The sequence below is a fragment of the Trachymyrmex cornetzi genome, unplaced genomic scaffold (assembly GCF_001594075.2).
Source record: "Trachymyrmex cornetzi isolate Tcor2-1 unplaced genomic scaffold, Tcor1.1 scaffold88, whole genome shotgun sequence".
In the NCBI taxonomy this organism is placed as follows: Eukaryota; Metazoa; Arthropoda; class Insecta; order Hymenoptera; family Formicidae; genus Trachymyrmex; species Trachymyrmex cornetzi.
Window position 1 is genome coordinate 956,172 of NW_017300223.1, and position 24,504 is coordinate 980,675.

At 32.3% G+C, this 24,504-nt stretch overlaps 1 protein-coding gene across 3 annotated transcripts in view; it reads left to right on the forward strand.

Moving 5' to 3' along the window:
• The window catches only part of Cht7 (chitinase 7), a 32,215-nt gene that overhangs the window by 2,145 nt on the left and 5,566 nt on the right, over positions 1 to 24,504 (forward strand). Inside the window, exons 1-7 of one of the 3 annotated variants that reach the window (XM_018520148.1) lie at positions 7,444 to 7,449; positions 16,538 to 16,540; positions 21,807 to 21,885; positions 22,522 to 22,691; positions 23,259 to 23,496; positions 23,671 to 23,850; positions 24,101 to 24,224. In XM_018520148.1, the coding sequence (XP_018375650.1) occupies positions 16,538 to 16,540; positions 21,807 to 21,885; positions 22,522 to 22,691; positions 23,259 to 23,496; positions 23,671 to 23,850; positions 24,101 to 24,224 (794 nt within the window). In that variant the 5' untranslated portion in view covers positions 7,444 to 7,449. Of the gene's footprint in view, positions 1 to 3; positions 43 to 7,443; positions 7,450 to 16,537; positions 16,541 to 21,806; positions 21,886 to 22,521; positions 22,692 to 23,258; positions 23,497 to 23,670; positions 23,851 to 24,100; positions 24,225 to 24,504 lie in introns of those variants that run through there. The other 2 variants (XM_018520149.1, XM_018520146.1) reach the window with 2 other exon arrangements.

Genomic DNA, 24,504 nt, shown 5'->3' on the forward strand with positions numbered 1-24,504 from the left:
CCAATATTGTTGTTGTTGTTTTGAATAATTGGAGCAATTATGGTGAGTTTAATTTTGTTACGTTGACTGTTATCAAGTGTTATATATAAATATATATTTCCATTATTATTATTATTTTATGGCATCTTTTATATAATATAACCCGGGTTAGGAAGCGTAAAATTATTATTGCTATGTTTCTTTTATGATCATTAAATTATGAACAGAAAGTTACTAACCGTGATCGACAAAAATCTATTAAATTTAACACAATTATTTACAAAATAATCATGTAATTAAATTGATTATATTAATTTTTGATAGATTTTTTGAACAAATCTATAAATTATCTGGGAAAAATTTGTACAGTCTAGCTTCGATTATATTGTAAATTAAAGTCGTAATAGCTCGAGTTCCTCGGTGTTTCTCGTTTGATTGCCAAAAAAGACGGCAATATAAATAGATAGCAAGAATGATTAGGACAGTAAATATGATATATAATTATCCCCGATTTATAATTGTTAAATAAAACAATTAGAGGCAACAATTTTCTAAGCCAATCTTATTTATATATCGATTTACGTGTATTAAGCAAGAGAGTTTCACGGTTGGCGATTTATTTCGATCACCTAGATCTGTCAGAAATCTTCGATAGAGAAAGAGAGAGATTGTTCAAATGATTTGCTCTAATTTCGTGATATATCGCGTTCGGTAGAAAAACCATTAAAATCATGCCGCGAACGAAGAGATATTCGTAATTGGATGTTCCTTTTTTGATATATTTTTCTTTTCCACGCAACTACGTTTCCGAACAGTCTTTTTGCACGACGGAGTTATTACATCACGCGTGAATTTATGCGAGACCACCATGGAACCGGTCCCGAAAAAAGTTCGTTACGAGTGTAAAATTAAGATGGTCGAGTGAGATCGCGACCGCTGGACTGTGTCATTCATTAGAGCGTCGATTTAGTAGATCAATTGTGCGTTCACTATAATATTTGAATATATATTTAAATCATCGGCGATACTTTCGCCTGCTCTGAATCTAAATAATGAATGTGAAATCGCGGTGAATGTTTGTATCAGTGAAAATTGCTGATTTACTGAACTCATTGTAGATAAAATAATGAATAAAATTTTGATTGATGATTGCAATATCTCCGTTGTTATAAATAATATAAATTTCTAATTTTAATTTATAATTATACATTTATTACAATTGTCTGTAACTTTAAATAAATAACAAAGTTATATTCATCAGTAATAATTAATTAATTAATTAACATAAGAATGTAAAAAAATAGTAAATAAAAATATTGAAAACGCGTTGCGGTGGATATTGGTGCCTAAGGTGATAACTAATTATTAGATACAATTGGAATTAGTTCAAACGTATTACAGCGATAAACATCGCTATTTAATCTTTTAAGTGGATCGCGTCATTCACATAAAAATTATCCACTATATAATAACGTTATAAGTATAATGGCGGTTGTAGTAATAATTCTGCGACAGGTATCTGTGTGTCGCACTACACACACACACACATACACACACACTCACACACTCACACACACACACACACACACACACACACACACACACACACACACACACACACACACACACACACACACACACACACACCATCAGGACTTTCGGTAGAGAACCGAGAATTCGTTCTGTCCTTCCGGGTTTACCTGCGAGTCCTCTCACTTTCGTCGTGCGACGACCTCGTCGATGTATTTTTTTTTTTATGTAATGATATAAATCCCTGCCAAACGGCATCGAAATCACCGCATGATGGCGTGAAGCGTGTAGGCGGACCTCTTTGCTATGGATAATATATGCGAACGAATGCATAAAAAATGAATATATATATATATACCTCATCGCAATTTCGTTCACTTTAAGTACCGTTGTATTAAACAGGATGCACCTGTTCGCGCGTTGCGAAAGTGCAAATCTGCGAGAGTCGTAATTGAATCATTTGGAGAACTTTTTCGCTGTTCACTTTTCATCATTTCCAGTCTCAAATGAATATCGAATTAAATTTAAACTCCTTACATTGCTTCGAGCTAAGTTAAACGATTTACCTGGTTAAGTCATATTGATATTATTATGTGTAAAAAGCTTCGCATATTTTTATAATAAAGACTTTAAAATATCGTTTTGCAATTATTGGAGTTAGAGATTTGTCGTACACATTGCAACTTTCTATTTCATCCTGCCACGCCCCGAGGTATCGAGTTAAGCGTCATTCAAGTAACATATGATGTTAACGATAAATGCTGCGGAAACTTGTAAACCATGTAAACAATTCCTCTAGGAACATGTTAGTTTTATTTACAAGATTGCAACAAAGTGGTCATTGAATATTTGCCATGGTCTAATTGTTCCTATTATTTATTCTTAATACTAAAGAATATCTTATACGATTTGAAATTCGCTCGTAGTGATCACGGGATACAATGGATTGCGCTGAATTATTAATGAGCATCGGTAATTGTGACTAACCATTATAACGGTAAGGAAAGAATAAAGAACAAACTTGTTTTTTTTTTTCTGTTATATCCATCGGTGAAACTTCTGAGAATCAAGTTTTACAACATTTTGCCGTCGCAGCACTTTGACATTCACTCCTCCGTTATTACGGCGATGTCCTGCTTATATTCTGAAATCGTTTCGGATATTGATATATGCGAGATACAGGTAGATTTCTCAGTGGAATAGAATTTAAGAATCTAGTAGAAAGCTTTCTTATAAGATAGTCACGGTAATATTATTATCAACCTTATTAAACGCTCGTGTTTTTTATTTGTCTCGAGCATGTAGACGGTAAGTAACATTTATATACTTACTTATCGAACGTTGAACTGACTCTTAAACGACACGAAGTAATGTTGCTCACCTCGCAGCAAGCACTATTTTAAATACAAGGCGTTTTGTTGCGCGCTGCAGGCACTTTGTGTGCACGCGCGATATTGGTATGCAGATCCGAGAGATAGCAGATTCGGCGAAATCCCTTCAGAAAATTATTTCGCTACATGACAGCCGGGAATGCGGGAAACCTAGTACGTGCGAAGTCGCCAGCGGTATAAAATATAATTTAATTCCGACATAAAGAACCAAGCAACTCAAGTTTCGTACCGTCAACGATTCGAATGAATGTACACGTAGGTACCAGACTTCGGGGTGGGCTTTGATGGAAATTCGACTGGCCTTGGTAGAAAGGTGTGCAGTTTTTCTAGACACTTATCCAGTTACTATCTAATATTACTGTATTCTCATTAATTGTGTCAATACTGAGTAAGAAATGGACAAGAACTTGATAGAATTTTATTCTGTCCATTTCACGAGCAGCTGGCTTGCTTATTAATCAATTTAATATCCATTATTTGTTGTGTTTGTATTCAGTAAATGGATTCAGATTTTACGCAACTTTTGTATGTAGTAACAAACAAAGTGTCACATCCTGATTGGGATCCTAAGTAGTTTTTCTTCTCAGTTACTGGACAGAAGTTGATGTAACTGTTTAGTAACTGCTCAAAAAATGCATGAACTTTCTACCAGGGTGGATTCTACTGGCTTTCTATCGCAATTCTTTTATGCGGGGTTACGGCACCATTTATGTCAAATTAATTATCGATGTCAGACCTAAACAGATGCTTGAAACGACATCAGAATAGTTTTTGCAATAACGTGGATCCAGATACGGCTAAAGTCACGTTATCCTTTTCTATCCTTTAATTAGTTGTAATAAGAAAAGGATAACGTAATCTTAGCGTTCACCGTCTGGATAAACGATATTACAAAAACTCCCTAATATCAAGAAGAAAGTAACGATAATGACGACGGTAATTGACATGTATGAAATAATTTTTCAGTTGAACTTATGTTTTAGAAGAAAATTGTGAAAATGAGTGCTTAACATGCCAACGTGTAATGGACAAAACTGTAAATATTCTGAAAAATTCTTACATCTCGAGATAAACGCGATACTTTAATCCTTTATTAAAGAAAAAATATCTTTTACACCTCTATTTATTATTAAGTCAGAAATATTTGCTTGATTTTTTTATGTAAACGATCACGTGCGGTATTTTTACACCCATACAAAACGATATTTTACAATTCACATTTTTTGTCGCTTGTGAAAATATGCAAGTGACTATTCCTGGATTAATATTCAAGAATCTCGTTATTCAGGTGTTATTGAAATAAAAGTCCTATTACAAAAATGCGTGACTGCCAATCTTTTTCCTTTTTTCAATTTTTTCTTCAGTAGATAAAGTCTGTGCTGCAAACACGCGCGCAGAGTTTGAGATCGTTTCCGCCGGAAGTGAGGTGAGAGGACAAGCATAGACATTGTCTCGAGAATATAAAGTTGCATTGAATGTTAGCGCAAGGATATGAAAAAAGGAAGCGAATTCAGGCCATCCACGTAGTATACGACTTGCTGTATTTTTCTGCACAGGCGTTTTTCACCGGTGAAAATTTCATAAGCGCCAGTGCGCATAACAGATAAAATCCGATGGAAGTGAAAGGACGGTGTATGGAACCGAACCGATATTGGAAAAACGAAGAAAAATATAGAAAGGATTATAAAAGATAAGAATAAGAGAACACAAAGAGGAAAGAAAGTAACATGTCAAAACATTGAAATGTTTTAACATATTAGTTGTGGAAAAAAATATTTATGTAGGTGCAAAGAATATTTTCTCTTACATTATCGAAACAGAAGTTAAGATCTTATTATTTAATTTAAATTTCTAGTCGGGAATGATTTGTTATTAAATAGAAAATACGAGAAATGCTAGCTTTAATGCAGAATAAAAGATTTAACGTCCACTCGCTTCTCTAAAATTAGGAAAATGAGAGGCCTTCGTGATAATAACGGAATTACAATGACAAGTAGAACAATAATATCTACTATGAGAGAAAAGGTATAAAACGGCGTGGAAACGGCGGTTCAATTACGCAGCTCGCAACGTTCAACTCTGCTGCTTTCCAACGTAACCTACATACGCTTATATCTCTGCCTAAAGAAAACGAAATCCTAATTGTAATCTTCTTATTAACATACGTAAAGTATTCAAGAAGAAAATCTATGCGGATTGATTACTTAAAAATTTGTTTGTAAGAACGTTTGTAAGAATCTTGCGATCTGTTTTACCAAAATTAAACGAAACGCTAAAAGTCAACAGCGAAATGTGTAGATTATTTTACATCTACTATCAGATAATTTAGAAAATGATGGAATAAAATTCGAATTATTGAGTCACAAATTGAGCAGTAAAGAACTATTGGAAATAATCGCGTGCATACAATTATATGCAGCTGTGAAAATTTAATTTTGTTAACAGCAAGTCATCGCAATTCTTATGATTGACGTCGAGTAGGAAAAGAGGTAGGAAGTCGATAAGCTGTCTTCACAAATCAGCAATATGTCCCGTAGCAGGAAACCAGTGGAAGTTTCATAAGCGCGCGACAACCGCGGGGACCACCGAAAGCCCCTCCGGCGGAAGTCAGGTGAAAACGGTTTGCAAACGTGCGTAGCCTGGAAACGAATCGATACGCACGCATCGAGAAGTGCGTATATATATATATATATATATATATATAGTGACAGACCCGCGGTGGCTTGCAACTTTAAAACAAATCGGTTCCGCTCTCAAACTAGTTAATTATTTATAAGGAATAACGACGAAGTAGTTTCATAAGTCGGAAGTACTTGGTGCTTGCATCTTTATATTTGATATAACACGTTTATGGTTCTACCTATCTACATCTCTTTATAACTAGCCGAATTAGCTACTGCATTAAGTGATTATTATATGAATGCATAATGATTAGTTCTGTCCAAGGTGAAATATATTGGTGCACAATATTCTGTGAAAAATAGTATTTATATAATAGATATATAATAGTTTTTACGAGATGTTTTCGTCTGAAGTCTCGGCATATTGGCGAAAGTTTCGATCCCATCACTACGACACACGCGGTGAATTGACCATCGAGTTTGCTCCGACAAGAGAGGATTTTTTGCTCGGTTGTTTCCAGGTTAAAAAGCGTCAGGGCGCAACGTGTTTAACAGGTTGTCCTTATATAAGTCCTAGTACACCATGTATTGTGTAGATTACCGCCGGCGTGATTCTGAAACTAGGATCCTCGAGATAGCAAAGCCATTTAGATCGCAATGTCCAAGAATGGCGAAGGGAATTGGCGGTGGAGAATGTTTAGAATACTTTAGAAACGTGGAGGATAGAGATCTTTTTAAAAAGTAGTAGTTGTGTCCGAAGGATAGCAACTGGCAGCGACTTTGTTTTAGCATCGAAAGTATCGCCAATCGTTAAACATATCATGAAACAAGAAATCATCTGAATATTCACCAACGCGATATGTGAATTCTTATTCATGTAAAGAAACAATTGGTTTTAATCGATCAAAACATGAGGAAGTTGCTCGAAAAATATTTAATTCGCACCTTGACGTTTTCTAAATTGGTCTATGGAAAAGAAGAAATTGAGTATATTCGAATGAATTTTCTTACGAAAGTACCATACGTAGATTGATATCTCATACGTCATTCAAGGTTAATTAACTTGGAAAGTGAAATTCGTCGCTACGTGCTGTTTTTTTAGGTTGCTCAATGTACCGCACCTTTCCAGGCGTTGTTTTCTTCATTATTCTCACAGCATCGCGTCGTGAACCTTGCGCATGGAATAACGAATATTATAGGCCATTTACAAAGATCTATTTATAGTAAAAATGTTTACCTCTAGAAAATCTTACTGGAAAATACTTAATATTATATAAGTTCACCTATTTTATTACATTTTTTTGTATAATTTTATAAGGAAGGAGATCTAAATCTTATACAAAATATAACTATGTAAAATTTATATTATATATGATACGAAATAATTACAACAAACTAATATATTCTTTGATTTTGTCAATTTATACAATTTATATCATCATTCCACCATTTATTGCAAAGCAATATACGTGTCAGTTTAGTAATATGGAAAAAATGTATTAAACATGTATAAAAATATTCTAGCTATGATTATACTTATTCCAAATATTTGTCTTATTACAAGATATGAGATCTTAATACTTGAAGACACTCTATACACAGTAAAAAAGAAAATGTTAATTTTAACATTTTTTACATGTCCCAGGAGATCCACTCTAAATTTTAAGTTAAAGTAACTCATTCTTGTGTTATTTGTTAACGAATTAGTAATGTTAAATAATTGACACAATACTTTACATTTATATTTGTTATTTTGACTTTAAGGGCGATTTAAAACTAACATATAAAATAAGTAGAGTACATAGAAGAGCAGTTGCAGTAACTCGTAAGAAAATGTTAATAAAACATTTTTGTTCGTATATAATGTGAGTGAACAAATTCTTAGATATTAAATTAACTTTGAGATATATAGATTAATTGAAACAATTGTATTAAAAACACTCAAAATAATATTCCATTTTCAATTTACATATGCAATTGTTAAGTTAAAAAGGTGACATAAATCACACATCAAAATGTTACAAAAATAATAACATATTAGTTATATGTTTATTTTACATTAAAGTAATAAAATGTGGTAACACAAGAAAAATTCTACATATGGACACACGATCTTTTACTGTGTATAAATGTTACACAAACACATGCATATTAGAACAGAGTTTATTTTATACGCTTTGTTCATGGGAAAATAAAAATTGCCTGTTGTTTCGAGTCGCAAGACATAGAATTGCAATCATTCTGTGGGCAAATCATGAGATGAGAAAGGAAGATCAATCTTTAACTGATAAGTGAATAATTACGTTAATGCATTGTGAAACAATGCATTTTTATTCTAATAAGGTGTAATAATGAGCCACGAGCGAGCAATTAGAGAAGTTCCGCAAACAGAATGAAAAAGCAGCGAAATCGCATGCAGAATATTGTAGATGCAAGCACTGCATCGCTAAGCAAAATGCAATTGCAATGAAGACGTGCAAAAATCCAAACAATAATTTATTTAACATTTCTGTTCTTAATCGAATTAATTGTTTCAATTATTATTTCACTTTAACTAAAAAAAGATCATCAGTTAAACAAAAAAGAAATTACTTAAGATGTAAATATTAATGAATAATATAATCTTCTAACGTGATATTACAATTTATGTTGTATATGTATAAACTTTATTACATTAAACTCATCAAAAAATAGGAAATAGAAAATCCTGGTCATAACGGTTTAAGCTAGGATCTTTTTAATGCTTTTTAATGCTAATTAAAGTTAATTATTATATACTATATATGTACATACATACATATATACTATATTGTAATTATTTGTATTATGCGCCGAAATTTTTCCAGACTTAAAACGCGGCTAAACTACCAAAATAATATCACAATTAATTTTTTGCTCAATAGGTATCTGTCAGAGAGATCTTAATATGATAGAAATCTGTAAATAAATTTATTTATTGCAAAAAAATTTAACAATATATTATATATGTATGTACATATATAGTCTATATTAATTCTACTTTAAATTAGTTAAACATTAAAAAGATCCTAACTTAGATCGTTATGGTCTAAAAGGATTTATTATTTCCTATTTGATAAATTTCATATATACGGTCCTATTCTTACATTGTTTTTATTACATTAATTTATTAATAATGAATTAATTTATTCATATAAATTGAATAAAAACTTGATAAGTGCAACTACATTTGCAATGCTATATTTTTTATACATGCAAGTTGGAAATAATTTATAATTAATAATTTGTTGAATTAATAAAAGGAGAAGATACATATATAATTTTATTCTGATTCTGTGTGCCTTATCTCGGAAATATTTGAAATCTAAAAGAATATATATATTTTATATGATCGTATAAATTTTATAACTACTCTATTTTTTATTATAAAACAATTTGATTAGAAGTAACACTTAAATGCTTTGGGATTTTAGCACATCAGCGGAATACCATTTAATTGGAAAGTTTCTGGGAGAAAAAACGGGGAATAAATTGTTGAACCGTGAGAAATGTTAAGAATATAGATTGTACTTTGGGAAAGTTCGGCGTAACTACTGAACGTACGAACTAACGGAAATGATTAGAAGAATAATAGATAGTTTCTTTTTTTCCGTCGCACTTTCACCTGAACTCCGGGTTAAACGTTAATTGGCTGTTAATGAGTGCAATTTCCTCCGTATAAAAAATTTAACGCGTGCCCATAATTTATATTGTTACGCCGGTTGACAGACATGGCATTATCGACTGTATTACGCCGATGTGATTGCACGGTGATTCTCGCGTTCTAATTACACGATAGAGTGAGCAGTAAACCAGAGGATTAAGAAATCATGTAAAAAAAGACGGACGATTGTGCGTCGATGTGAATACAATAAAAATTCAAAACATTACGACGTATATTTACATGATGTAGCTACAAAAGATGCCAATATGTATCTTACATAACGCAAGATGTTTATAATCAATGTAATTTGATAACAGCTCTATTCCGTTTAATCGTATAATTCAGCATAAATTACTTATCTTGTTGTATTATGTACATTCGTTATTTTTTGTAATATTCAAATTGTGTGAATAGCAATGTTTATAGCAATAAAATTTGAATAAATTTTAATGATAAAAAATTCTGTGACTATTTTTTGTAGTTAACTGAATTAAAAAAATTTACTTGACGTATTATAATGTGATTGTAAAGAACATGTAATATAATTGTATGACAGAAGCGGATAATTGGTGATAATTCTTAACAAAGTTAATAAACAGTAAAGATAATAAACAGTTTTATTTGTCACGGGTCAAACTTTCACTTGTTTTTAGGTTAAACACTAATTATTAGCTAATAAATCTGCAGCGCCATTTTATAATTTAAAAAATTGCACTGTACATAAAATTTAAATTTAAGTGAAAGTAGGAGGGATTGACAGGTACTGAGATTATCCCTAATTAACCATGAACTGGTTTGCAGTTCAAATTCCAAATGTGCAAATTAGATGGCTGTGACCTCGTTGGAGTTTCGCTTCATTAAGTTACAAATAATTAACTATTTCATCGCGAGAGAGTTTTCACGCATAAAAAAAATTCTATTTGTCTAAAAATAATAATTTAGTCATATTAAATAGAATTTGTAATGGTAATATTATAACAAAGAATTGTTAGATAAATAAAAAGTTATTAAATAAAATATAATATCTAGCTTTTTGATCATCTTAATACTTTTATAAGTTTCTAAATTTTACAAGTAGAACAACGAGAGAAATCACGATTTATTCAAGAAAAGGTATATAATTTTATGCAAAAAATGCAAATAACTTACCTTGATTATTAACATAAAATATTTTTATCTCTAAGAAGATTAATTCTTTATTTATATTGATTAGATTTTTCTCAATCCACAATCAGTTTAATGAATCATAAATAAATAAAGAAAGAGCAAATACGGTCGAGGCTAAATCTTGGTACTGAATAATATTTTTATATGTATTGGACTTTCCTTTACTTATGTATTTATATAGCAATCTAGATTACAGTTTAATGAATATCATTAGTCTTTTAAATTGTCTTTTAAACTCTTGTTACATACATTTTTAAATAATTTTTACAAAAGAGTACGTACTGTGTCTGACATCAGGCAATTTTATATAATGAATAAGGACTCTAACAAGCTATGAAATTATAAGATATAAAATTACAAGAGATATAAGATACACGCAGTTGTCAACCTTAGTATGACTACAAATGCGCTGATATGTATATATATATATATATATATATATACATATATGTACAAAAAAAACATAATAATTAGTCGTATTTATAAACCGCACTGACATTGCACGCCGAAATGAAAATTGAAGGTGAATGTTCTAAGGTCGCAGTGAGTAAAAAGAAGAAGAGTATCATTAGGGTACACTTCTCGTGTACGGCACTTCTAATAATTATTACATCAGCGTGCAGCGCGCAAATTACCGTTAATGCAACGGGTATGTATACGCCGTAGCAGCGGGAGAGCCTCGCCTTTCAAGTTTTCATAATCGGCCTGACGCGACGCGACGAGAATTATTGCTCGGCGCGATTGTAAAACACCATGAACGGCTCGATGTTCTGTCATCCTACAAACAAATCAGGCGACGATTTACATTTAATTGTCGCAGACCTTCGCCGTTCTCTTCGCGATCAGACCTGATATTATTACCGCCGACACGCAAGATTTATTTTTTAGTCGTCGCGTTTTCGCAGATGCGAAACGGTGCCATTGATATCGATGAAACATCGTATAAAGATATTACGTATGTATAAGGATGTAAGCAAGTCTGCATAAAATTCTGTGATTTGCATGTTTACACGGATCGTAATATGCAGAGCAAGGGCAGACAATCCTTCATAAGGAAGAATACATAATGCAATAACCTAATTATATTGTTTTTTCCTAATCCTTGGAAAGATTAGAGAAAAACGCTCTCTTATTCCGAGCATTCCATAACCAGTAGATATTCTTTTAAATACCTACTGAGGAACGATGGTTGCTTTAATAAAACACTGATAAGTGTTACAAGATTATTGAATGTTACTATTAAAAAGATTTGAATTAAATAAGTAACGTTTACACTTCAGTTTAATACTTTCCCTTTATTTTCATTGAATTAGATTAATTTTTTTTAAATATTATTCAATTAAAATTAATTATAAATAATATAGTCTGTCGCAATATTCTTTTAAGAAAATACTAGTTTCAAAAATTGGCATATAAAACAATATTTAAATAATGTGTGATGATTCTGAAACGGCGCGTATACACGCCGTTTCAGAGGAATAATTTTGCATGACTTTGAATTCCACTATGAGTTAGATATGTAGTCACTGCCTAGAAAGTCTGACAGGCTAGCGCTAAATCTCTGCAACAAAAAATTATTTACAACCGGTAAGAAGAAACGCGTTGGTTGAAAATCGTGTTTTGGCTTTACGCATCGAGTGAATATAAGCTTTCGCTCGATTCCTGTCTCTATACAGCAGTAACTGTGTCATCTCTGCAGACCTACATTTTGTAAAATAAACAGATTAAAGTGCAATGCATTTATTTGAAGATATTTCAATACTTGTTATTGATAGATTATTTATTTATTTATTTATGTGCGATGTAAATAGCGCATCTCCAATATTGTCTCACATTACGACAATGATTTTAATTTTGTACTACCACGTATACCAATTCTCTTCTTTGTATATTATTTCAATAATTAGAAGTTTTTTTACGCGTAATTATTGTATAATTCACAAAAAGACACACATTAATAACTAAACTTATTCGATTCTTCCGGAAAAAAAACGATAAATGGTGATTTTACTGCACGAGCAAATTTCTCACTGAGATTTTTGCTTTGATCAGTTAAACAGGTTATTCAGGAGAAATTAATATAATTATCTATAAGAATTTCGTATTAAATAGATGTAAGGAAAAGCGAAAATGGAAGAAAAAGGAATAGAAAAAAAGTGAAATATGCAATTATCTTTGTTAATGAAAGTACGCATAATGATAAGGCAGTCATCTCTTCCATTTCATTTTTTTAGCATACCTTCTACATCTCAATGACTTCTGAATATCTAATTTTAATCATCAGTCGATTGCAAAAACCACAATAACGAGGTTAGAAAATATATTGGGGGCGGGCACGGTGAAAAAGAATGGAGAGCGCGAAGAGCAAAAAGGAGCGCAAGGCTCTCGAGAGCCGTACAAAGGAGGTAAAACGCGGTAGAACGCGTGAAGAAGGGAAGCCGCGAAGCACATGATGGAAATCTATACGATACGACACAGTCTCGACGAGAGTAATTCGATGTGGAATGCACTTTGGGACTTAGGAATTCGATAGCAAGCGGCAACGCTTGAAAGTTGAAAATGACCAAGAAATACGAAAGATACGTGAACAGATCGCATAAGTATGAAAGTTTTTAATTTTCAATTTTTGCGATTACAACCTATATATATATGTATATATATCTCCGTGAAAGGAAAAATAGATCTTACCAAGGATGTAGGCTTCATTAAAATGCAATCAAACGCAAAAGAGCGTTACTGCAAGCGTTTATGGTAAAATGCATATTATGATTGACACGTAAGACAAATTGCATAAATACGTAAGGACATTTTATTTAAAGTAAGAAACTTTATGACATTTACATTTCATAAAAATACTACGTACAAACTATGTACAAATAAGATAAATTACTTTTACATTTGCTTCATATTTAAGGATGTTTTAACTGTACGCAATCAACTAAAAGTATCAACTAGAGAAGTCTAACAATAAGAGGCAAATACATAGATCAAATAGCTCGAATTTACAATCGCTGATGAAGCAGCCGTATTAATAGCTATATCGTACTTATGGAGGAAACGTTTCTATTCTGCGCGAGAGGTCGACGACAGTAATTCAATAAGGAATGTGCTCAGAACGTTCCGGAATTCGAGCAGAAATAAGAAAGCTTGACGCCACGGAAAACAATATTAAGATATAACAGAAAGTCGCTATTACGAGAGAAATTTGCTATTAGGATTATATAAAATGTGCAATATTAGGGAACATTTAAGTCAAAACATTAAAATTGTAATGATGTAAGAAAATGACACATGTGATTTAAAAAAAAAATGGATTATATAAATTAGTATAAATTTAAAATTATGTATAAACTAAAATTGTAAATCAAATTCTTAAATTAATTTTAGAAGTTCAAATTAGGCTTTATTTATAAAGAAATAATATTTAAGTTTTCTGTACTATATTTTCTTCTTTTTAATTATTTTATTCATTAGATACGTGAATAGTTTTATTTTACAGATTTGAATTGTTGCAAATATACGTTAAATAGTTGTATCATATATTTTACTCGCAACTGCGATTAAAGCCGTGGGAAGAATATTAAAAATGTTAAGTAGGTCACATAAAATTTACAGTACGATCGTTAAGGGCATCACACTTAAGAGTATGCGAAGTTAACTGAACGAGAGCGCCCGAGTGTAAACCAGGTAAATGTAACGAGGCAGCATGGCATGGTTGGAAAGAAAGCCTAACACAGCACAAACCGGTAGAAATGGATTCGTTGCATCTCAACGGTACTTCGCGGCTTCCATTATTGCGTACAAAATCTTATGACTCACGCGTCAAATTCTGGATTACCTAATTTTTAACATAATACTTTGCTAGTTAAACCAGACAAATAAATGTAATTCTTATGTTGAAACATGATGTTTAACAGAACGCAACACTACGTGTTTAATTAGCTAATTGTATGGAAACTGATTCTAGATCGCAAACTATCAATCATCGCATTATTAAGCGTCAAAGATATATTATTTTTTATTACTTTTATTTAACACTGACACCACTTAATTAATATAAACGCATTCTATTTTAATAAAAATTGTAGATATAAACAGACAGTAAAATAACATCAATAATACGCTTTTTGTCATCTGCGAGACAGGCAAAAGGGAAAACGCGCATTGTGACTGGTCGCGGTGCATAATCGTCAGCATAATTGCATTTCCCTCTTAATAGGCGACGCTGAGAATCGATTTCTCTCGTTGGCGGTGAATCAACAATTAGACGGGTCATATCTTTACGACGAGTAACTTTCGAAAATCCCGAACTGCGTACGCACTTACGTACGTACGTAAAACCGCGTATAGAAGCAAAGAGACGTCAGTGAAATTTTCACGGATGGACGGTCCCGCTGATCTAGAATCTGCCGCAAAATCGAGCAACAGAACCCACGTCTACATCCTGTATACTGATGATCAACGCATCGAATCTCAAACGAAACCAGACGGAACGAGGACGATTCACGACGTAATGCGAACCTCACCGGTTTTCACAACAATCTCAGATACTAATCAATGAATAACGGGGATTGAATCCGGTGTTAATTCTCAATGGTGTATTTCAACCTTTTGTATTACTTAGTGTTTTCCGTTATCTCGATAAAATTATCTAGATAATCATCTAGATGAAGAAATGGCTTTATCTGATCCTTATCTAGATTATTAAGAATATAGATTATCCTTATCTTATCTTAGATAAAAGAAATGTTATCTTTTTCAAACTACCTAAGATTGTTATTATGTAAGTAGTGGTAGCGTTGAGGATTTTTTTCGAGATATAGACAAAAAACTGAGATTAGTAGGATACCAGTCATTCAAAGCAATATTGAAGTATTTTCATCTTTAGAAAATAAATCTAAGGAAATAGATATTCTTAATTTGTATCCACACGTCAAACAAATTTTTTTTAAGTATAACACATTATTGCTATTATCAGCGCCAGTAGAGCGCCTTTTTAGTCGTGGACAACAAATATTAATTCCACGTAGAAATCGTTTATCAGACTAAATGTTCGAAAAACTTTCCTTCTTAAAAAATAAAGATAAAATATGAAATGGCGTTTTTTGTTCTAAATCGTTTTGTTACCTAATAATTACTTAAAAACAAAATTATCTTAAAAATTATCTAAATAATATTTTTTTTAATTTTATCTTTTAAATGTAAAATTAATTATCTTTATCTTATCTAAGATACATTTCTGTGTGATTTCTCTTATGCATATCTAGATAATTTTTAATTATCTAACCGCAACACTTGCTTTACGTCGATCTTGTCATGATTTTACAGTCGCAAATAGTTCATCCAAAATCATGTTTACATATTTACTATACACAACTATTTGTGAACAGAAATTATATAATTTTATTTTGTAATAAAAAAATTTCTGACTGATTTATAAAATATATTATAAAGGAAAAACATATTTAATTTGTGCTATAAAATCAATCATAAATGTAGGCGTAAAATAAATAAAAATATTATAACTGTCTAAAAAACACGTATTCTTTACGTATATACATTATACATATTCTTTTTTTTATTATATTTTTGTAAAAAAATACCAATCATTAATTTTATATAACTTCTTAATAATGACTACTAAAACTTAATTAGTGTGTTTGGAATTATAAGTGTACATTGAGCTGAAATGAGTTTAGCGCATATTTGCGTCCTATTTGAAATTTTTACTATCATCGAGCACCTAGTAGAAGAATTTACCTGTTTCGTCTTTTATCAGACTGTGATGCGTGACGAAATGACATTGAAGTCTGATCTCTCGAGTCGAGAGACTGCCTAGCTTATATCTTATTAAATGTATTTCAATTGTGATGGGTAATTACCGCTGTGAGAATTGGAATATGAATGAGAAGAAGCAAAAACGAATTTTAAAATATGTACATGTCTATGGTTTAAACATTATTTTTTTATAACCAATTGACCAAGCAATGAATAAAATATCATTTATTCTACTTAAACGGCAAACTGTAAAATTGCGCTTTTATGGTCACTCTTGCTTTAAAAGAAAATAAAACTATTTATGTCGAAGGTAAAATGTTAGAATAATTAACTTTTAAATAGATATGGAGGATAATGTTGAGTATGAGTAAGCTTATACGAAAAAAAAGATGGTTGCTTATATTTATTGTGTCATTTATAGCATGACTTAAAATTGCATCTTATTTAATAAACTTAAACAATAGAAATTCTATTATTAAAATTAATTGCGTAATTTATGAACCATAATTATGTTCAATTCATAACGATATTTAATTAATATTTCTTTGTAATTTCTAATAGGATTGAATTGCTTCTACTTATGTAATAATGTAAAAGAATCAAAGTAGTAGATGTCAATGTGTCAAAAGCTGCTTGTCTTTTATCTTTCTTTTAACATTTAACATCTGTTATCTCGACAGAATTATTAATTTCTACATTTAATTAACTTATTTTAAATTAAGTTGTAATTTATTGCAAATAATATTTTATACAAAACAAGAAAAAATTGTATTTTAAAAAATTTAATACTAACTTTTATAATTATTACAATAATGCGATTATGTATTAAAAAATTTATAATTTATGTTAATTTATAAAATTCTTAAAAATATTTTCTGACAGCAATAATAATGTTATGTTAAAATTGTATAAACAAATCTATCGTAAAAAAGTAAGAAAGCAGTATCATTCAATTCAAATTTATTAATTAACCTACACGTCTATCAATCAGCAGCAAAATCGTATTGGATAAAGATTTATCATATCATTGAGATACTTATTAAAATACTTTTAAATAAAAGATAAGAAAAGACGCGAACTTAGCTTTGTCATAAAAATAGAAAAGGATGAACTATAAGAAGGAAAGAAGCGGGATTAAACAAAAATTTAGATTAATAGCTATCTTTGAAACTACATAATATATGACGTTATATAAATATTACAATCGAAAGATATTCTTCGTAATTTATTATGCTAGTTACCACACAGTGATATTTAATAAAACTGATATTTAATAAAACCCGTGCTTTTACTCTGCATGAATATACATTTCAAATTTAAACAAAGATGCGACAAACGAATAGTATTTCATATTTTGTTTAAATTTCTCTATAAGAACACATAAAATATAATTTTATCGTAAAAAAAAATAGTCTCACAAGGAAAATAACTAACTTGAAAATACATTTCAATATCTAACTTGAAAATACATTTCTGTTACCGATGAATCTAATAAGAATTTCATGAGCATTCACGCCCGCGCTGTCCTATCCTCTCTTAAGAAGAGATCAAAGAAACCCGATATACTACGATTTAAACATCTCGGGCATATCCCTTAAGATTTACATCGGATTGCCTTGCATCCGCTGGCGTACAGCAAATGCGCGCACGCGGGTAGACGAGTAAGGGGAATGTTGGAAATTATCATCCTGCCAAGTCACGGATACTTGACTGGCTATATAACACGAGGGAGTCGTGCACCGTGGCAATAGGAGCCGCCGCTCGTTCTAAAAGTCCGGCATAGAAATCTCTCGCTCTCTCCACGCGAGCGGACGTGCATAGCCAGCCAGCCAGTCAGCCAGACACCGACGACAACACGACGACGCAATGCAGCGACGAGACGATGCAATGAGAGAGTTGCAACTGGCGATGGCTTTGAGATGGTTCGAATCACTTTGAAAACTTCCAGTCATTTGGAATATTATTCAAAAATTACTTATAATTCTTCGAGATCTCTCAAACGCGTTCTAAAAGTATATTAACCTTTTTACAACATAAGTTATATTGCTTCAATACATTTTAAAGACACAGACATAACAATATTGTATTACATCTGGCCTCCTCCGCTCATTTGTGTTATTAACAATATTTTATTTTTTATAATTGTAAACATGCGTCAGAGATATTTAAGATATATTCAACATGTATTTAAACTAATTTGAATCTATGATTTAACTGCTGGAAAGTTTTCGAAAAAGATCTATTAGTGGCTAACGTTAACATTTTTTGCTAAGAAATTGATCAAAAATTTAGTTATACATAACTTTAATTTGCTTCAAATAATACAATCAGAAAGTCTTGAATTTTATCTTAGAAAAGAATCTTTTTCTTTTTAAATATTTAAACATTTAAGCATTCGAAATTCTTAAAAATGAAATTATTATCTAATTATAAAATAGACTGAATTAAAAGCATATGATATAAAATTATAAAATAAAAATATATTTATAAAACATCCAAAACTTGTAATCACTTGCAACAAGGTTTTTATAAATTTTAGAAAAAAGTGAGATAATTCAAAATTTTCGTCATACATTTAAAGTGATTTGAACCCATCACTATTCATCGCTAGTTGCAACAACGACTGCAGTTAAAATGCATGAATCGCACGAGCTGTACTTGTGTGCAAATTGCGCTAGATGCGCGAGGAACGCCTCTTCCTAATGCTAGACGCGCGACGTTAATCTTCGTCATGCATATGGTTAATTAATAACCAAGCTAATCATTGTCAATCCAGAAGTATAACGTGGAGTCGCTCTCACGTTAAAAGCGAATGAGCGTATTTTGTTCGATGATAATACACGGGCCAACAATGGGCAATGAAGCAAAAAAAAAAAAAGATGAGAAACGAGGCGGGCACAGGTAATTTTTCGTTCGATGATGCTATTGTATAGTATACGGCGAGGAAGTACGAGTGAAGCGAATGTGGATCGCGGGTTCTTGTTCGCTCGCATTTATAATGACATACAAGATTAATGATGCCAAAAAACACATATAAAATGTACATAATATCTTAGAAATAAAGCTCAATCATAATTACAAAGATAATTAAATAAAAAGTAATATTTTAACAAAACCTTGTAGTTAATTTATTGATTGATCTTTGGTCAATTTAATGTTCAATCATTTTTGAAACTATGGATAATTGAAGATAAACGCATTTCTAAACTTTCACCAGTTAAATAAAACATTTCCTCATTTTCTTTATTAAAAAATATTATTATGAATAAAGAGGGTATTTTAATTGGTAATTTTGTAATAAAATCCTATATCATCTATATAATAAATTTAATTTTTTACTGTTTCTCGTATATATATATATATATATATATATATCATAACGATTTACGAAACATCTATAACAATATAAATAATCCATGTTCGTATAATGCAAATCTTCATGCAAAGTGAAATCGGAACAGAAAGATTATAAAGGCATAATTGCGTTTTCTCTTTATCGTCGACGTCGCGAGGTGCGAATTAAAAACTTATAACCGTCTCGAGGAGGTGACGATCTCTCACGACGTGTAGTCGTGCAGAATATTTCGCCTAGATTCTAGACTTAATCGAGTTGCATCTTAGAATTGAGGAAAGGCGCAAATGGAAATTCCAAATGACACGAGCAATTTATAAACGCAAAAACATTGCCGCTCAGCTCCTCATTCGTCTCCAATAAAATCATTTACGATAAACCGCGTAGCGCGGAACAGCTACTTTGCGGAACGCAGGGAAGAAAAGTTTCACTTCACTTTGGTATAGCTGACCAGCGGCTCGATTTAACATAAAAGCGAGGATCGCACTCCGCGCTGAATATCATTAAGTCGCGTGTGTCGCGTAATAATATATTCAACGACAATCTCTGCGGTTCCCCGACGGGAGGGAGTTGGGGAGGGAGGGGGGGTTCACGAGGTTAAGAACTTTCCAGGCTCGTAGCTAGAATACAGAGTTGAACGGATGCCGTTAAAAAAAATCCGTTCGTCCCGGTCGGCCATGGCCTCGAAAAGAGGAGACTCAGTCCGGCGACTTTCTTACTGTTTGCAATAATAATTAATACGAGCGAGGACGACGAGCTCCACGGCATTTTATCCCGGCGCGGATCTATCCTATGAAAAAACGCGATGAAGCGTGACTTCCATCTTGATCTCACGCGAGCCAGGAGTGAAAACGCGATTAGCGTGCGAACGAACCATTGCATTGTTTCAGTGGGCATGTATTGGAGATAATTATTCCAATACGCTTTTAAATTCTAAGTGTTTTATCTTAAATGCAAGATAAGTAAAGTGTACAATGTTAAGATATTTTTAACATCATTTAACAACTGGTAACTTTCATTCACAGTAAAAATCATAGAAATTATTAAGACGATGCATTCTATAAGATAGGTCCGGAAAGTTTCGAAATTATAATCTTCTCTCTGTGGATTTTAGATAAAATATGTAATTTTAGATAGAATATGCGCATAATTACTTTCTTGAATATTTTCTCGCTGATTATACTCACCCATTTTTCACTCAACAAAATTCTTGAGTATATGCAACTATTCGCTTGGCAATTGATTGTTGAAAACCGCAAACTACTTTCGCATTTCTCGCCAACGAAAACCGTTGGATCCTTTCTCGATGTCACTGCGGCTGAATAAATATCGTCGTTATATTAGCATCGCCTTGGATATAATTTATGCGTGCTAGAAAATACTTTAAAAAATGGGCTTGTAAACACACAGTCGGTCAACCGTTTTAAACCGTGTTAATAGGATAAATTATAATCTCATTATTATGAAATCTACTGGGTGTAAAATTGACAAATGCGATTAAAAAATACACAACTATGTTGCAAGAAGAAAAGTGTGGAAATATAAAATATATTATCGTCACTTTTAAATCGTTTTCAATGCTTTCAATTCTGTCATAATCTCAAATTATCTGCGAAAATACTAAGTTTGCAGTCAATTCATTTATATTCCTACGCGATTTGATCATCGATACATTGTTCTGCAATGGAGAGACTGGTGATCTTTGTCGTCGTTATTGTAGAACACACGCAATCCGCAATCGCTTTGTAATTGATTGTCAGAACCATGAATGACTTTCGCCGTTGCCTTTATTTATTTAGACATCGCAAAAAATTTCTCTCCCTTCCAGTCACGCCAACGTGAATAATACGATATGAACCAATCCTAGAGAACCATATCTCGGGTCTTTAACCTTATTGTGCATGAATAATACTGTGCACCAGAGAGAAGAAATACAAAGTTATGCAAACACTTTTCAAATGTATTTACTTTTCAAATGTATTTACTGTCAACTGGAGTAAAAAGAATGAACTAAAGAATTATCTATTTAACAGGACTAAATTTTTTATTAACATTTTCTTAACAAATAAAACAATTAAACCAAACATATTTCGTAATTTTATTTTTACAAACAAAATTTTTGGAAAAAATTGTCACTTAATACCAGAATACAGAAACCATAATTATATAACTATGTAAAACTGATATAATTAGTTTTATATGGAAATTATTTTAGCAAAATTTTTGATTAAAAGTTATACGTTAACATAAGTATATTAAACTCATTAAATTTCTTGTACTTATCTTTGTTTTTGTTTTCTTTTCAGGTGTCGGCCAGCAGAACTACTTGGAGGCTGCTGTTCGTCTTCGCGGTACTGCTTCTAGGCCTCCTTCAGCACGCCGAAGGTACTCCATGATTTCTGCTTTCATGATTTCATTAATTCTCATCGTTTACTTTCGTAATCGGTCTGGAAATCGTGACAGTTTGCACTTTTAATGCAAGCGAGAATCGGAGCCGTCGTTGAGACTCTATTGATGATTAATTCATTATTGATGATTAATTCATCATTGACGTTTGATCAATAATATAACGCATTCTTTCGTACAAAATATTTAATCATCAATAGCATGAGACGGTTAATAATTTCATCACCGCCATTTCGATTACATAAATTTTTTTCATCGGCCAAAGTGATCGACAAGCGCAGATGGCGGACGAGCCATCAAGAGTACTTATATTAGTTGCACGAGAAAACGTGGTCTTCCGGTTATGCAAGTTCATATTATACAATATCCTAAAAAGCGCAAAAGGGCTCTGTTATCGTCATCGTTGATATTGCATCATGTATGCAAAACTGTTCCAGAGTAATCGATTCTAACGGGTGAAAGGCACCTGCCTTTCGAAGTTTCGTGTCGTATGCGTGTAAGCGCGAAATCTTACGCAACGCTGAAACGCACATTCGTGCACGCGTTGCGTAATCGACATAGGAAGAATCGGAGCGATTTTACGTAATTATCCGGCGATTGTATGTGTATCGTCAGGCGCGAGAAAGAGATTCCGCAGGCCGACGACTTCCGCCCCGTCAATCTCAAATGATCAGGAGGTCTCAGCCAGTGTCAACAGGTTCAAGGTCACGCGAAATCGTGTCAGCAATAAGAACACAAAGAACACGGACAACGAGCTTCAGCCTGGCAGGACGAACGACTACAAGGTAAGTTGATCACAGAATTTGATGAACTCATGTGATGATAAATGTTATTATCAGAGCGTAAAATCCAAATTATTCCCTCAAATGGCTATCTTCGTATCATTCGGTTAATTACTCTTTCTCAAATTATAACTAAATTACAAGTCTTGAAATTGTTCAACCAAAAACTAACGTTCTGAAAAAAATAATTAGTTATTATCGTTGGAGTATAAGATTTCTTTGAGATGCGTATCTCGAAGTGATTTGTTTGATAGATCAATTTACTACTTGGAGTTAATCAAAGATCTTATTCTCTGATTCTTTTTAGTATAGAAGAATTTGAAATAATACATCCTATTTTTGTTTTAATATTATTCACACCGTTGCAATTAATATAAATTTTTATAGAAAGTTTTAAAAATACTTTAAAGAATACCACTATCACATATTTTTTAAATTTAATCATAGTTTTAGTAATATTTTATACACACACACACACACACACATATATATATATATATATATATATATAATAAGATAGAAAACATTGTGGTTACATTCTATGCTAATTTTATATTCTCTCGCCTGCAGCTCGTATGCTATTATACGAATTGGTCCCAGTATCGAACAAAGATCGGCAAGTTCCTGCCGGAGGACATTCAACCTGATCTTTGCACCCACGTTATCTTCGCCTTCGGATGGCTGAAGAAGAACAAATTAACCAGTTTCGAATCGAATGATGAAACAAAGGACGGCAAGATCGGTTTGTACGAGAGGGTGGTAAATCTTAAGAAAGCCAATCCATCCTTGAAAGTCCTGCTTGCGATTGGTAAGTCTGTTTAATGCTCCTTTAGATTGTCTCCATTATTCATTTGAAGATAAAATTGAATTATTAAAACAAATAATTAACGCGAACGGCGTTAATGTTTTTTAACAATCTAGCTTTAAAATTTATGCAAATTTAAATAAAATACTATGACATCATTTTCCATTCCATCTGTAGGCGGCTGGTCCTTCGGCACGCAGAAGTTCAAAGATGTGTCCTCGACGAGATACGCTCGGCAGACCTTCATCTACAGCGCTATACCATATCTGCGGGAAAGGGACTTCGATGGCCTTGACATCGACTGGGAATATCCGAAGGGTGGAGACGATAAGAAGAATTATGTCCTCTTGCTGAAGGGTAAAGACTCGCCTCAGAAAGAGTAATAACAATGCGAAATCTCCGAGACTGGAAATGTCAGACAAACGCCAATCTTGATAAGGCGGTGGATTATTGCCTATTGTTTTAATTTTATCTTCCACAGGATTACACGAGTTCAATGTGCGACGCAGCACTTGACATTTCCACTCTTCGTGCGCGCATACGTCACATATGTCCGTCACATATGTCATGTTGCAGCTTGAATTCACTTTTCATTGTTTTCTTACAGAGCTGCGAGAGGCTTTCGAGGCAGAGGCGCAAGAAAGGAAGAAACCGCGTCTCTTGCTAACCGCCGCAGTACCAGTTGGACCTGACAATGTTAAAAGTGGATATGACGTACCGGCAGTTGCCAGGTATAAAGAAAAGAATAAAATACAAGGACAATAAATTAAACAACCTTGTTCTTAAGATATAATTACAGACATTACAATAGAGATCGAGTTATTAAATTAATATAAAACTAACATAAATATCATACAACATATGTAAATATTCCTTAATTTTTCATACTGTTATGTGCAAAATAAATATATACACTGAGAAAAATTTCCGGACTTTATCCGTTCAAAAAGTAACAAACAGATATTTCCGATTGATTTTGATCGGATTTATAAGACTATCCGATCAAATTTA